The sequence below is a fragment of the Hyperolius riggenbachi genome, chromosome 1 (assembly GCF_040937935.1).
Source record: "Hyperolius riggenbachi isolate aHypRig1 chromosome 1, aHypRig1.pri, whole genome shotgun sequence".
Lineage (NCBI taxonomy): Eukaryota > Metazoa > Chordata > Amphibia > Anura > Hyperoliidae > Hyperolius > Hyperolius riggenbachi.
This window is the reverse complement of record NC_090646.1, coordinates 677,272,095-677,287,408: the sequence shown is the minus strand read 5'-3', so window position 1 is coordinate 677,287,408 and position 15,314 is coordinate 677,272,095. Positions and strand designations below refer to the sequence as shown.

At 45.4% G+C, this 15,314-nt stretch overlaps 1 protein-coding gene across 5 annotated transcripts in view; it reads right to left on the bottom strand.

The window, feature by feature from the left end:
• The window catches only part of LOC137532532 (C4b-binding protein alpha chain-like), a 732,640-nt gene that overhangs the window by 525,540 nt on the left and 191,786 nt on the right, over window positions 1-15,314 (bottom strand). For all 5 annotated transcript variants that reach the window (XM_068253140.1, XM_068253166.1, XM_068253147.1 and 2 more), the window contains exons 4-5: window positions 3,034-3,216; window positions 2,754-2,936 (exon numbers count right to left, since the gene is read on the bottom strand). In XM_068253140.1, coding sequence (XP_068109241.1) covers window positions 2,754-2,936; window positions 3,034-3,216 — 366 coding nt within the window. The remainder of the gene's footprint in view (window positions 1-2,753; window positions 2,937-3,033; window positions 3,217-15,314) is intronic.

Below are 15,314 nucleotides of genomic sequence, written 5' to 3'. Positions count from 1 at the left end.
CAACAATGTATATATTCCCCTTGAAAATCAATAGGTTAATTTTGATTGGCTGTTGTAGGCTCCACCCACTTTCCTGAATATTAATCACAGTCACCCAGTGACCAACTCTGTCAAATTTGAGAACTCTGCCAATAACAGAATGGCTGAAATCAATCTCACAAATCTGATCGGCTGTTTGTGGCTCCACCCCCTTTAGTGAATTTGGACCCCAGTCACCCAATGACTGACTGTATCAGGTTTGAGGCCTCTGCCATGTAAGAATGGTAGCAATGTAAATATTGCCCTTGAAAATCAGTAGGTGAATTTTGATTGGCTTTTGTAGGCTCCACCCACATTTCTAAATATGTATTCCACTCAAACAGTCGCCAATTATGTCAAGTTTGGGAACCCTTCCATTAACAGTGTAAGAATGGTTGCAGTTTATATTTTTCTACAAAAGAAGAAAGGTGGAATTTCAGCAGTTTATATTTTCCCATGTAAAGAATGTAGTTTTTCTAACCTTGACATACAGTCATTCAATTACCAAGTTTATGAGCTTTGGGGTCCTTGGCATAAATACTTTGTATATTTCCATTGAAATTAAACAAATCTGATTGGCTGTGTGTGGCTCTGCCCCCTTTCTGAATGTCAACCCCAGTCACCCAGTGACCAACTGTACCAGGTTTGAGGCATCTGCTATAGTGTAAGAGTGAAAGCAATTTAAATATTCCCCTTGAAAATCAACAGGTGAATTTTGATTGGCTGTTGTAGGCTCCACCCATTTTCCTGAATAATAATCCCAGTCACCCAGTGACCAACTGTGCAAAGTTTGAGAACACTGCCAATAACAGTGTAAGAATGGCTGCAGTTTATATTTTCCCAGTGAAATTTGTTTTTGGCTCCACCCACTTTTTTATAAACTTAACACACAGCCACTCAGTGACCAAGTTTGTGAGCTTTCAGGTTCCTGGCATCAAAAATGTGTGAATGGAAGCAGTTTATCCAGCAAAGAAATCTATTAAGCGGTTTGTGGCCCCACCCCTTTAGTGAATTTTGACCCCAGTCACCCAATGACCGACTGTAGCAAGTTTGAAGCCTCTGCCATAAACAGTGTAAGAATGGCAGCAGTTTAAATATTCCCCTTGAAAATCAATAGGTGAATTTTGATTGGCTGTTGTAGGCTCCACCCACTTTCCTGAATCTTAATCTCAGTCACCAAGTGACCAAGTGTACCAAGTTTGAGAACCCTGTGACTAACAGTGTAAGAATGGCTGCAGTTTACATTTTCCCATTAAAAATGTATACCAAGTTTCATTTAAATCGGTCAAGCCGTTTTTGAGTGATTGCGGCACATACATACATACATACATACATACATACATACATACATACATACATACACATGCATACATACATACATCCGATTTAATATATATAGATTATGTCAAGGTTTTAAACCACTTTAAGTGTCCCCAGAATAGGTAGCCAAGTTTTTAGGTGTCCCCAGAATAGGTAGCCAGGTCTTTAGGTGTCCCCAGTTCAGTTACCAGGTCTATAGGTGTCCCCAGAATAGGTAGCCGGATCTATAAGTGTCCCCAGAATAGGTAGCCAGGTGTATAGATGTCTCCAGTATAGGTAGCCAGGTCTCTAGGTGTCCCCAGAATAGGTAGCCAGGTCTATAGGTGTCCCCAGAATATGTAACCAGGTCTATAAGTGTCCCCAGAATAGGTATTCAGGTCTATAGGTGTCCCCAGTTTAGGTAGCCAGGTGTATAGATGTCCCCAGAATAGGTAGCCAGGTCTATAGGTGTCCCCAGAAGGAGGGGTGGCAGCGCAGTTAAGGGGGAGCAGTGGGCACAGCTGCGAGGAAGGGAAGACAGCTCCCCTCCTTTCCTCACCTGGGGCTCCCCCTTCCTCGCTCCTCCCTCCAGAACTAAATTTTGTGTCAGCTGGCAGCGGGCGGAGAACGACTTATCTCTTCCTTGTTCCGGCGTGAGCCAGCCGTGCACAAAACTTAGTTCTGGAGGAGGGAGCGAAGAAGGGGGAGCCCCAGGTGAGGGAAGGGGGGGAGACATACCACCCTTCCCAGCCACTGTACCCACCGCTCCCCCTTTACTGCACTGCCACCCTTCCTGCTCACAGGTTGCCCTTTTACAGATGCTGATTAATTCCTTACGGAATTCATGGGCAGCTAAATTTGCATCAAAATTTACGGTATGCCTGTAACTTTACAGTTGTTTGGCAACACTGTATCTGGTATAAACTCAAAAGCTAATATATGCCTAATGATATCAAGTTATAATGTTTTGGCACCTGCTCTTGCTAAGAAGTCTCACTGGAGCCCTCTATCAGGCTTTTTAGCTCTGCCACTTCTGGTGTTTTCTATATATTCAGCTCTGGAGATATAGAAAAGACAGAGGGCTTTTCCTGCAAGGGGCGGAGCTACACACCTAAGGTGGCTGAAAGGGGCTCCAGTGACACCACAGTGAGTTTAAGAGTCTGTGGCGTGCCTCCTCGCATTGGATTTATAAGGCCCTCCAATATACTGTATATCATGGCACATCTGTTGCCTCTTATAAACAGCTCACATTCACCAGGTAGTGTGTACTGATTAGTTGGAACCTTTATATTATGGAAGGGAATGTAGAGCGGTGCAGATGGGATCTCCATACCATGGATTAGCCGAGGGCAGCATGAGGCCTGAGGCCAGAAGACAAAAGTATACACAGGTATATGTGACAACAGCTGCTGATATAGAGAATACTTTCTACTCACCAATGCATGAAGGAGATTTATCCCAGTCATCTCTTCCTACAGAAGTCACACATGTGACATATTCAGGTGACGGGCGATGTCCCTCCTCCTTACACAGAACTTTCACCCAATCCTCGGGATTATAGTAATCTTTATCTTTGGAGAATGTGTACGGCTCATCCTGGTCCGGCCTCTTACACCTCTCTGTAGGGACAACACACAGCTGGTGAGATGATGATAGGAGGACACATACCACAATCTATCCGCACAGCTGCTGATATAGAGAATATTTTCTACTCACCAATGCATGAAGGAGATGGATTCCAGTCATATCTTCCTACAGAAGCCACACATCTGGCAAATGCAGGTGATGAGCGATGTCCCTCCTCCTTACACAGAACTGCCACCTCTTCCCCGGGATTATAGTAATCTCTATCCTGGTAGAATGTGTATGGCTTATCCTGGTCCGGCCTCTTACACCTCTCTGTAGGGACAACACACACCTGGTGAGATGATGATAGGTGGACACACGTCACAATCTATCCTCACAGCTCCTTGTCAGAGGACAGGAACACCACAGAGCAGCATCTCCCACCACCTCATCGTGGTCCTCGGTGCCTTGTATCATCTATGGGATGGTGGAAGCCTCACATGACCAATAATCCAGGAATATTACAGTGACAGTAATATGAGTGGCAGTGTGGTGATCAGGCTCTTTATCAGTCACAGGTGCAGCTGTACAGCGTGCCCACCATACAGGATCAGGCAGAGGTATAGCTACTGTATAACTAGGAGCCCAGGACATGGAGAAAGATGTAATACCTAATTATGTTGTGCTTCTATATGTGTCAGGTACAGAGGGGCAGGAAACATGGGGTTGGCACTATTCTGAAAAGGTCTTATTATTATCCTTGCAAAATGTGTTGGCACCTTGGTTTCCTGTCTTGGTTGCTCCTCTAGGCAGTACAATGTCTATCCACCATGTCTCCAGCAGTGGCTCCAGATTTTGGAGGCATGAAGGGGGCACAGTGGTAACCTGGTGGGCAGGGCCTTGCAGAGAGTCCCTAAGTGGTGGTGGGGGGCCTAAATTTAAAAATGCCACACACACACACACACACACACACATACCCACATACGTTCAGTCACAGAAACGCTGGCTGCATTAAAGAGACACTGAAGCGAAAAAAAAATATGATATAGTGAATTGGTTGTGTACTATGAATAATTACTAGAAGATTAGCAGCAAAGAAAATATTCTCATATATTTATTTTCAGGTGTATAGTGTTTTTTCTAACATTGCATCATTCTATAATATGTGCAGATTACACAACACTCAGCATTCAAAATGATTCTTTCAGAGCAGTCTGTGAACTAATGACCTCTCCTCTGGCAGAGGAAAAGTAAATAGTTCAATAACAGTTGAGATAATAAAAGTCAGATAACAGCCCTCTCCACGACTTTGAAAGTCGTAGAGCTTAACCCTCCTGGCGGTTTGTCAAAATCCGCCAGGTGGCAGCAAATACGTTTTTTTTTTAATTTTTTTTTTCCATGAACCGAGACGAGGTCTCGCTACATGATAGCCGCTGCTCAGCGGCATCCCCCCAGCCCCTCCGATCGCCGCCGGCGATCGGAGATCAAGAGATCCCGTTCAAAGAATGGGATCTCTTGGAGACGTCAAAGGGGACTCCGATCCACCCCACGGCGCTGCCTGGCACTGATTGGCCAGTCAGCGCACGGGGTCTGGGAAGGGGGGCAGCTGCGGCGACGCGTATAGCGGCGGATCGGCGGGTAGCGGCGGCGATCGGACACTGCACGCAGCTAGCAAAGTGCTAGCTGCGTGCAGCAAAAAAAAATTATGCAAATCGGCCCAGCGGGGCCTGAGCGGTGCCTCCCGGCGGCATAGCCCGTGCTCAGCACAGGCTTACCGCCAGGGAGGTTAATGGCTTGTTTGCATAGGGATAACAACTGGAGTTTCTTAACTCTTCCTGTACTGGAAACAATTAGACTGATGTATCTGATCTTAATGTTTTATTTCTTAGCTATACTACACATACAAATCATAATATCAAATTTTTTTTTTCGCTTCAGTGTCTCTTTAAATGATGTGGAGTAATTCAGACCTGTCACTGGTGGCCGCACGGTCCTCCTGTGAGAAAACGCGGAAAAGCCGCCGCGGGTGCTCAGACCTGGACCTGTGTTTGTTCAGTCTAGTCTGAAATTTTTGGGTGGTACGTCCCACATAGTACAGCTCACACGGGCAGCTTAACAGATAGATCACGTATGTGCTTTGACATGTAACATGGCTTTTTTATCCAGTGACACACAGCGCCAGCGACTCTGTATAGAGCGTTCTGGCGTTACTGGGCAACGGACTCTCCACTTCCTGGAGTGTGTGACGTCACCTCCGCCCTGCGCCTGAGCTCAGTCCCCGGCTCGGCTAAGAGGGACCAAGCGTATCCGGGCTGTGTGCACGCTGTGCCGGCCGCTCTTCAAACAGGTAAGACCTGTCCTATTGTACTATAGCAACATCACTCAAAGGACTCAGTGCGCCCCTCTCTTCTTTTGTATTCCTCTATTGGTGTCACTCACACTCTGGTCCTTCCCACTCTCAGCCTGACTCCTCCCTTTGGGGAGGCTCAGGCCATTGGAAGGAGCCTGTTCTTTGGGCAGTATTTCTTACTGCCTTGCACCCTCTATTCGGGTGCTCTCCTCAAAGTATTACTGTTGCACCAAACACTCATATTACTCAGGTGTCCAGAGGTTAGTGATATATCTGATTATCGGTGATACTGCAGATCATCAATAATCAGGTATATATCTGTATTCTCGGTGATTAGAGGTGTAGCGAACGGTTCGCAGGCGAACGGTTCCAGGCGAACATTGGGGGTTCGCGTTCGCCTGCGCAAAGCGAACTATTCCGGAAGTTCGATTCGCCCCATAATGCTCTATGAGGGTCAACTTTGACCCTCTGCATCACAGTCAGCAGGCACATTGTAGCCATTCAGGCTACAGTAAGCCCTGGATCCCCACCCCCCCTTATATAAGGCAGGGTCCGGTGGCCATTACACTCACTCGTGTGCCTGCTAGTGAGAGGAAAGGGACAGCTGCTGCAGACTTGTTCTTCTAGGGACAGATTAGTTAGGTTCTTGGCTGCTTAGTTTGCTCCTGTCTGATTGTTATTGCTTTATAGCACCCTAGCTTTTGTCAAAGCTCATCCTGTACTTTTTTTTTTTTTACTGTGTGTCAAACTGACACTTTTGTTGCATGCACAGCCTTGCTAATTGATAGTGTGTGTGTGCCACTGCCAGCAGCCCAGCACATTCAGTGACCTGTGTGTGTGACAGGGAGCTGCACATTGTACTACCCAGTACTGCATACACCTACTACCTGTTGTGTTGAGTGAACCCAGCTCACTGCATACACCTACTACCTGTTGTGTTTACTTAACCCACCTCATCACTGCATATACCTAGCTTTGTGTTGAGTGAACCCAGCTCACTGCATACACCTACTACCTGTTGTGTTTACTTAAACCACCTCATCACTGCACATAACTACCTGTAGTGTTGAGTGAACCCAGCTCACTGCATACACCTACTACCTGTTGTGTTTACTTAACCCACCTCATCACTGCATATACCTAGCTTTGTGTTGAGTGAACCCAGCTCACTGCATACACCTACTACCTGTTGTGTTTACTTAAACCACCTCATCACTGCACATAACTACCTGTAGTGTTGAGTGAACCCAGCTCACTGCATACACCTACTACCTGTTGTGTTTACTTAACCCACCTCATCACTGCACATAACTACCTGTTGTGTTGAGTGAACCCAGCTCACTGCATACACCTACTACCTGTTGTGTTTACTTAACCCACCTCCTCACTGCATATACCTAGCTTTGTGTTGAGTGAACCCAGCTCACTGCATACACCTACTACCTGTTGTGTTTACTTAAACCACCTCATCACTGCATATACCTAGCTTTGTGTTGAGTGAACCCAGCTCACTGCATACACCTACTACCTGTTGTGTTTACTTAACCCACCTCATCACTGCATATACCTAGCTTTGTGTTGAGTGAACCCAGCTCACTGCATACACCTACTACCTGTTGTGTTTACTTAACCCACCTCATCACTGCATATACCTAGCTTTGTGTTGAGTGAACCCAGCTCACTGCATACACCTACTACCTGTTGTGTTTACTTAACCCACCTTATCACTGCATATACCTAGCTTTGTGTTGAGTGAACCCAGCTCACTGCATCCTACTACTACCTGTTGTGTGTACTTAACCCACCTCATCACTGCATATACCTAGCTTTGTGTTGAGTGAACCCAGCTCACTGCATCCTACTACTACCTGTTGTGTTTACTTAACCCACCTCATCACTGCACATAATGTTGAGGCTTCCCTCAAGAAAGCAGAAATGGAAGCAGAAGCTTCCCGCAAGAAAGTTGAAATTGAAGCTCTAGAAAGAAAATGTGAGCAAGCTACTGCAGAAGCAAAATTAAGAGTTTTAGAAGAAGCTGTTGGAAGTGATTTAGACAGTGTCAGCATGGCAAACTCAGAAGATCCGATAGAGCGCACAAAGAACTATGTCCTCAACCAGAACAGCAATCTCTCTGCACCCTTTGATGCTCCTGATGACATGGACACTCCTTTAAGACATCAGCCATCTGAACGTATTGTGTCCATGCAAGACCTTAAACCTTCTGGTCCTTCTGCACATCAAGATGGGCCCTCAAGCCGCATCTTGCCTCACAATGCTCAGACTACTAAGTATCCAGCTGTCAAACCAGGGGTCAGCATTCAAGCCAAGCTACCATCACCTCTTCATGTTACTGATATGCTTCCTGATAACATTACTTCTGAATCACATCCTGCCATAGCAATGGACTTTCAACCTGTTCCTGGCTTAAACCCCCATGCAAATCCATACCTTCCCAGGCCACCATGTGCTGATGTGTCAGATCTAGCTAGATACATGGTTCGCCGTGAGCTCACAAGCACTGGCCTCACAAGCTTCGATGACCACCCTGAAAATTATAGAGGATGGAAGTCTACCTTTAAGGCTGCAATAAACGACCTGGGAATACCTCCTGGTGAAGAATTTGACATGTTAATAAAGTGGCTAGGCCCTCAGTCAAGAGAACGTGTGAAACGACTGAAAGCTGTTCATGTTGACAATCCATCTGCAGGCCTACATGCAGCTTGGGAACGCCTAGACCAGAGTTATGGTAGTCCGGAAGCTGTAGAAGATGCTCTGCTTAAAAGGTTGAAAGACTTTCCCAAGATATCTGGTAAGGATAATCAGAAATTTCAGGAACTGAGTGATCTTTTGCTTGAACTACAGCTTGCTAAGGCAGATCCTCACCTCCCAGGCCTTAGCTATCTTGACACTGCCCATGGTGTGAATCCAATTGCTGCAAAACTGCCATATGGAATACAGGAGAAGTGGGCAACCATGGGTTCAAAGTACAAGAAAGAGAAAAAGGTTTCTTTCCCACCATTCTTCTACTTCTGTGACTTCATCAAGAACATTGCAGAAACCAAGAATGATCCAAGCTTCTTTTTCAACGAGTCAAACATCTCAGGTTCAAATTTCGCTAAAGACAAATTTGCTTTGAATAAACCCAGGAGTCACAGGGGTCCCATGTCAGTTAAAAAGACTAATGTGCTACCTGATCCTGCTGATAACACTGAAAGGAGCAGACAAGGAGATAAAACGGATAATCCCAATCGCCAATGTCCAATTCATAAGAAACCACATGCTCTTAAGAACTGCCATGGGTTCCGAAAAAGGCCATTGCAAGAACGCAAAGAAATTTTAAAGAAACTTGGGATTTGCTTCAAGTGCTGTGCTTCAACAGAACATCTTGCAAAAGACTGTAAGGCTGAAATCAAATGCAAAGATTGTGGAAGCAACACCCATGTACAAGCACTCCATCCACTTCAGCATACCTCTTCCTCTGCAGATTCTGATCCTGCCACAAATCATGGCGGGGAGAATGCAAACCAGACAGCAGACTCTACTTTAATTTCTTCTACATGCACTGAGGTTTGTGGAGAAGATCTTTGTGACAGGTCTTGTGCAAAGATATGCCTAGTCAGAGTGTATCCCGAGGGACAGCCTGAAAGAGCCATGAAACTATATACCATTCTGGATGATCAGAGCAATCACTCACTTGCTAAGTCACAATTCTTTGATTACTTCAGAGTTAAAGGAGATTCCCTGCCATACACACTTGGCACATGTAGAGGTGTTTCAGAAGTGACAGGGAGAAGAGCTAATGGATTCATGATAGCTTCTCTTGATGGTACTATAGAACTGCCACTGCCTACCCTTGCTGAATGCAACCAGATTCCTTCCCACAGAGAAGAGATCCCTACACCTGAAGCTGCCTTTCATCATGCACATTTAAGAGCTGTCGCCAAACACTTACCACCACTTGATGAAAATGCAGAAATTCTTCTTTTGCTCGGCAGAGACATTCTAAGGGTGCATAAAGCACGCCAGCAAATAAATGGTTCCCATGATGCTCCGTATGCCCAGCGCCTTGATCTTGGCTGGGTTGTCATTGGAAATGTGTGTGTAAACAGAACGAAAAGAGCTACCAACATTTCTTCTTGCAAAACTTACATTCTACCTAATGGGCGCAAAACTCTTTTCGAACCATGTCCTTATCATTACAGTGTTAAGGAGAGATTCAACATCACCAGTGACAGTAAACCCATCTTCCATCACCAGGAAGATTGCATTGGTGACACAGTGTTCATTACAACTAGTAATGACGACAAACCAGCACTTGCCATTGAAGACAAAGAGTTTCTCAAGATCATGGATAAGGAATTCACTCAAAACCAAGAAAACAGTTGGGTAGCCCCTCTACCCTTTCGTACACCGAGAGAGAGACTGCCAAACAACCGTCAGCAAGCAGTGTCCAGATTTGCTTCATTAAAACGTTCCTTTGAGAAGAAACCAGAGATGAAGAAACATTTTGTATCCTTTATGCAGAAGGTTTTAGAAAATGATCACGCTGAACCTGCTCCACCATTGAAGGAGGGAGAAGAATGCTGGTATCTTCCATCCTTTGGTGTGTACCACCCCCGCAAACCTAGTCAAATTAGAGTAGTATTTGACTCGAGTGCTCAATATGAAGGAGTCAGTTTGAACAATGTTCTTCTTACTGGGCCCAACTTGAACAACAGCCTTATAGGAGTGTCAATCCGATTCAGACAAGAGCCTATAGCAGTAATGGCTGACATCCAACAAATGTTTCACTGCTTCATTGTCCGTGAGCAGGACAGAAATTACCTTAGGTTCCTATGGCACAGAAACAATGACTTAAATGACAAGGTCATAGACTACCGCATGAAGGTGCATGTATTCGGGAACAGTCCTTCACCTTCAGTAGCAATCTACGGACTGAGAAGAACTGCCCAAGAAGGTGAACAAGAGTATGGAACTGATGCTCGTCATTTTGTGGAGAAAAACTTCTATGTGGATGATGGACTTAAATCCCTTCCTACAGAGGAAGAAGCTATTGACCTTCTACGAAGCGTTCAAGAAATGTTGTCTGTGGCCAACCTTAGACTACACAAGATCATCTCCAACAGCAACAAGGTAATGAAGGCCTTCCACAAGGAGGACTATGCTATTAACCTAAAGAATCTTGACTTAGGGTCTGAAGACCTTCCCATGCAGCGCAGTCTTGGCTTGCTCTGGGATATCAAGCAAGACACATTCACCTTTCAAGTGTCAATCTGTGATAAGCCCTTTACAAAAAGGGGAGTCTTGTCGGTCGTCAACAGTATCTACGACCCCTTGGGATTTGTAGCTCCAGTGACAATCCGAGGAAAGTTTCTGTTGAGACAACTCACATTGGAGAAGGTAGACTGGGACACTCCACTACCTGATAATAAGCTGAAAGCATGGGAAACATGGAAGAATTCCTTAAAGGCACTGGAAAATCTCCAAATCCCACGCTGCTACACATCCATCTCCCTAGCTTCTGCTAAAAGGAAAGAAATTCACATCTTTTCAGATGCATCTGTTGAGGCAATTGCAGCTGTAGCCTACCTTCATCTTACTGGACTTGATAATAGACCTTCTGTGGGGTTTCTCCTTGGTAAGACTAAGCTAACACCAAAGTCTGGACACACTGTTCCAAGGCTTGAACTCTGTGCAGCTGTGTTAGCTGTAGAAATGGCAGAAACCATTAAGAGTGAAATGGACACTGTGATTGACTCCTTTGACTTCTACACTGACAGCAAAGTTGTGCTCGGGTACATACACAACCAAACTAGACGGTTCTATGTGTATGTCAGCAACAGAGTAGAACGTATCCGAAGGTTTTCCACACCACAACAATGGCATTACATTTCAACCAATCAGAACCCAGCAGACCATGGCACTAGAGCATTACCAGCAAATGAACTTGCAAGGTCAAACTGGCTACTGCCTCCAGATTTCCTACATGATAAATCTGAGTCCAGCACTTCTGATGTTTTCAACTTAGTAGATTCTGAAGTTGACAAGGAAATCAGACCTGAAAGTATCACTCTTTATACTACCATACATCAGAAGAAAACACTTGGATCACACCGCTTCCAGCGATTCTCCACATGGTCATCTCTAACCCGTGTCATTGCACGCCTGAGACATATTGTTTGCTGCTTCAAGGGTAATTCTGGAATGCCACTCGAGTGCCGTGGTTGGCACATTTGTAAGAACCATCCCACCTTTGAAGAAATCTCTCATGCTGAAGAAATTATACTTCAATGTGTGCAACAGGAGAGCTACACAAAAGAAATCAACCTTATCATGGAAAACTGCAAGTTTCCCAAAAACAATCCTCTTCTAAAGTTAAATCCAATCATTGATGAACATGGGTTGTTACGTGTAGGAGGTCGGATTGGGAAAGCCAACCTTTCCAGCAAGGAGCAAAGTCCAGTCATTGTGCCTGGCAGTCACCATGTAGCTGTTCTTTTAGTTCGGCATTACCATGAACAAGTGAAGCACCAAGGCCGACAGTTCACTGAAGGTGTTGTCAGATCAGCAGGTTTGTGGATCACCGGAATGAAAAGATGCATTTCTTCAGTGCTTCACAAGTGTGTAAAGTGTCATAGGTTGAGAGGAACTCACCATCATCAGCAAATGGCTGATCTCCCAATAGACAGACTGAGCACTGACCCACCTTTTACCTATGTCGGAGTGGATGTCTTTGGCCCATGGTCGGTCTGTGCACGCAAGACCCGTGGTGGCATGGCTAACAATAAACGGTGGGCCGTACTGTTTACTTGCCTAAGTGCACGAGCTGTGCATATTGAGGTAATTGAGTCTATGGACTCCTCCTGTTTCATCAATGCTCTTCGAAGATTTTTCGCCATTAGAGGTCCTGTCAAGCAACTCAGGTCTGACTGTGGAACCAACTTTGTTGGAGCCTGCAAGGAACTACAACTGGATAATTTCTTGAAAAACAGTGGATGTTCATGGGTTTTTAACCCCCCTCACTCTTCCCACATGGGAGGTTCCTGGGAACGCATGATCGGAATTACAAGGCGAATCTTGAATTCCATGTTGTTAGACTCAGGACGACTTACCCACGAGACATTGACTACTCTACTAGCTGAAGTTTCTGCAATAATTAATGCAAGACCACTAGTACCTGTGTCTTCAGATCCAGATTCTCCAACAATATTAACTCCTGCAACACTTCTCACTCAAAAGGTTGGCAACATCCCACTACCACCCGTGGACTTGGACTGCTCTAACATTCACAGACGTCAGTGGAAGCAGGTTCAACATCTGGCAAATGTATTCTGGAGCCGTTGGAGGAAGGAATATCTGCATACTCTTCAGAGCCGCCATAAATGGCAAGAGACTAAGCCAAATCTTCAAGAAGGAGACCTTGTGCTACTGAGAGATAAAGACGTTTCTCGCAATGACTGGCCAACTGGACTTATTGTCAAAGCCATTCCCAGTGAAGATGGGAAGGTGAGGAAGGTCGAAGTCAAGATTACCAAAGGAGGTACAACTAAAATCTTCTTCAGACCTGTTACTGAGGTGGTGTTGCTACTACCTCATGAAGAACACTCTTCAGGTCAAGGCAAGACCTGAAACTCCTGAAACTGTTTATCCCTTGGATTACAATTGTGAGTCAGATGAGGTTTGACATATTGTGGCCTCCCTGACTTGAAGATGGGTTGTGTTACAAGAACTTTGTCAAGAAAACCTACTGAGACTTACTCAAGCAAAGTTTGCTATGTTTATTGCTGTTTGCTTTCTTTTACAGGTTTTTAAGGACAAGTTTGTTGAACTATGGACTTAACATTAGATTAATGTTGCTATAATATTAGTGAAATCTAAAGATTTCAGGCGGGGAGTGTTGTGTCCCACATACATGGACTTGTGTTATGATGTTCATCAGCTAAGTTTGGCTGTAGCTAGTTTGTTCCTCTCCCTTCCCTGTAGTTTTGTTCCACCCATGTAGCCACTCCTCCCATAGTCAGTATCTCTTCAGACAAGTATCTGTAAGCATGTGCTGCATCTTCTCTCTGTACCTGGTAAAGCTACTTCGTTTTGACCTATGGAATTTGTCACTGTAAGATCTACACTGCAAGATTAAACCTCTTCAAGATCTTCATCTGTGTCGTCCATTGAGTCGCCTATCTGTGGATACTGCCCTTATGTAAGTTATTGCCATTCCACTGGGACTTGGGACAGTCTAGGGATCAGTAATTACATAGCCACAGCAGCTGAAACAGAATACATAACTACCTGTAGTGTTGAGTGAACCCAGCTCACTGCATACACCTACTACCTGTAGTGTTAAGTGAACCCAGCTCACTGCATACACCTACTACCTGTTGTGTTTACTTAAACCACCTCATCACTGCACACAACTACCTGTAGTGTTGAGTGATCCCAGCTCACTGCATATACCTACTACCTGTTGTGTTGAGTGAACCCAGCTCTCTGCATACACCTACTACCTGTTGTGTTGAGTGAACCCAGCTCACTGCATACACCTACTATCTGTTGTGTTGAGTGAACCCAGCTCACTGCATACACCTACTACCTGTTGTGTTTACTTAAACCACCTCATCACTGCACATAACTACCTGTAGTGTTGAGTGAACCCAGCTCACTGCATATACCTACTACCTGTTTTGTTTACTTAACCCACCTCATCACTACACATAACTTCCTGTAGTGTTGAGTGAACCCAGCTCACTGCATACACCTACTACCTGTTGTGTTGAGTGAACCCAGCTCACTGCATACACCTACTACCTGTTGTGTTTACTTAAACCACCTCATCACTGCACACAACTACCTGTAGTGTTGAGTGAACCCAGCTCACTGCATATACCTACTACCTGTTGTGTTGAGTGAACCCAGCTCTCTGCATACACCTACTACCTGTTGTGTTTACTTAAACCACCTCATCACTGCACATAACTACCTGTAGTGTTGAGTGAACCCAGCTCACTGCATACACCTACTGCAGCCATCTGTTGTGTTTACTTAAACCACCTCATCACTGCACACAACTACCTGTAGTGTTGAGTGAACCCAGCTCACTGCATATACCTACTACCTGTTGTGTTTACTTAACCCACCTCATCACTGCACATAACTACCTGTAGTGTTGAGTGAACCCAGCCCACTGCATATACCTACTACCTGTTGTGTTGAGTGAACCCAGCTCTCTGCATACACCTACTACCTGTTGTGTTGAGTGAACCCAGCTCACTGCATACACCTACTACCTGTTGTGTTGAGTGAACCCAGCTCACTGCATACACCTACTACCTGTAGTGAGCTGGGTTCACTCAACACAACAGGTAGTAGGTGTATGCAGTGAGCTGGGTTCACTCAACACTACAGGAAGTTATGTGTAGTGATGAGGTGGGTTAAGTAAACAAAATGTTGTTGCTGTGATTTCGTGCGGACCTGTGATGTTGCTGTGATTTCGTGCGGACCTGGCCCAAAATACAGTGCTCAGAAGAAGGCACGTGCCATCACTTCCCAAAATCGTGAGGAGGTGTCTGAGGAAAGTGCAGCTGGCCAGGAGGATTATGATGACGATTATACGGATACCACATATGTTCCCGGTAGAGGAGATGACCAGGGGGACAGTTCAGAGGAGGAGTCAGAGAGGACTAGGAGGAGACGACTTCATGATAGAAGCAGAGGGAGCTCGTCCTCAGAAACAGCTGGGGGCAGTGTCCGGCGCCATGTATCGCCAGCTATGGCCAGACAGCCAACATGCCCTTCAACGTCAGCAGCTGATGCCACCGTAGCGCCATCACCCCAGGGGGGCTCAGCGGTTTGGAAATTTTTTCACGTGTGTTTCTCAGATCGGAGCAAAGCCATCTGTTGTCTCTGCCAGCAAAAATTGAGCCATGGAAAGGCCAACTCTCACGTAGGGACAAGTGCCTTACGAAGGCACCTGGAGAGAAGGCACAAACAGCTATGGCAAGAACACCTGAGCAAAAGCAGCACCCCTCAAAAGACAAGCCACCCTCCTTCTCCTCTTCCTCCTTCAGGTCCACTCTTCATCCAC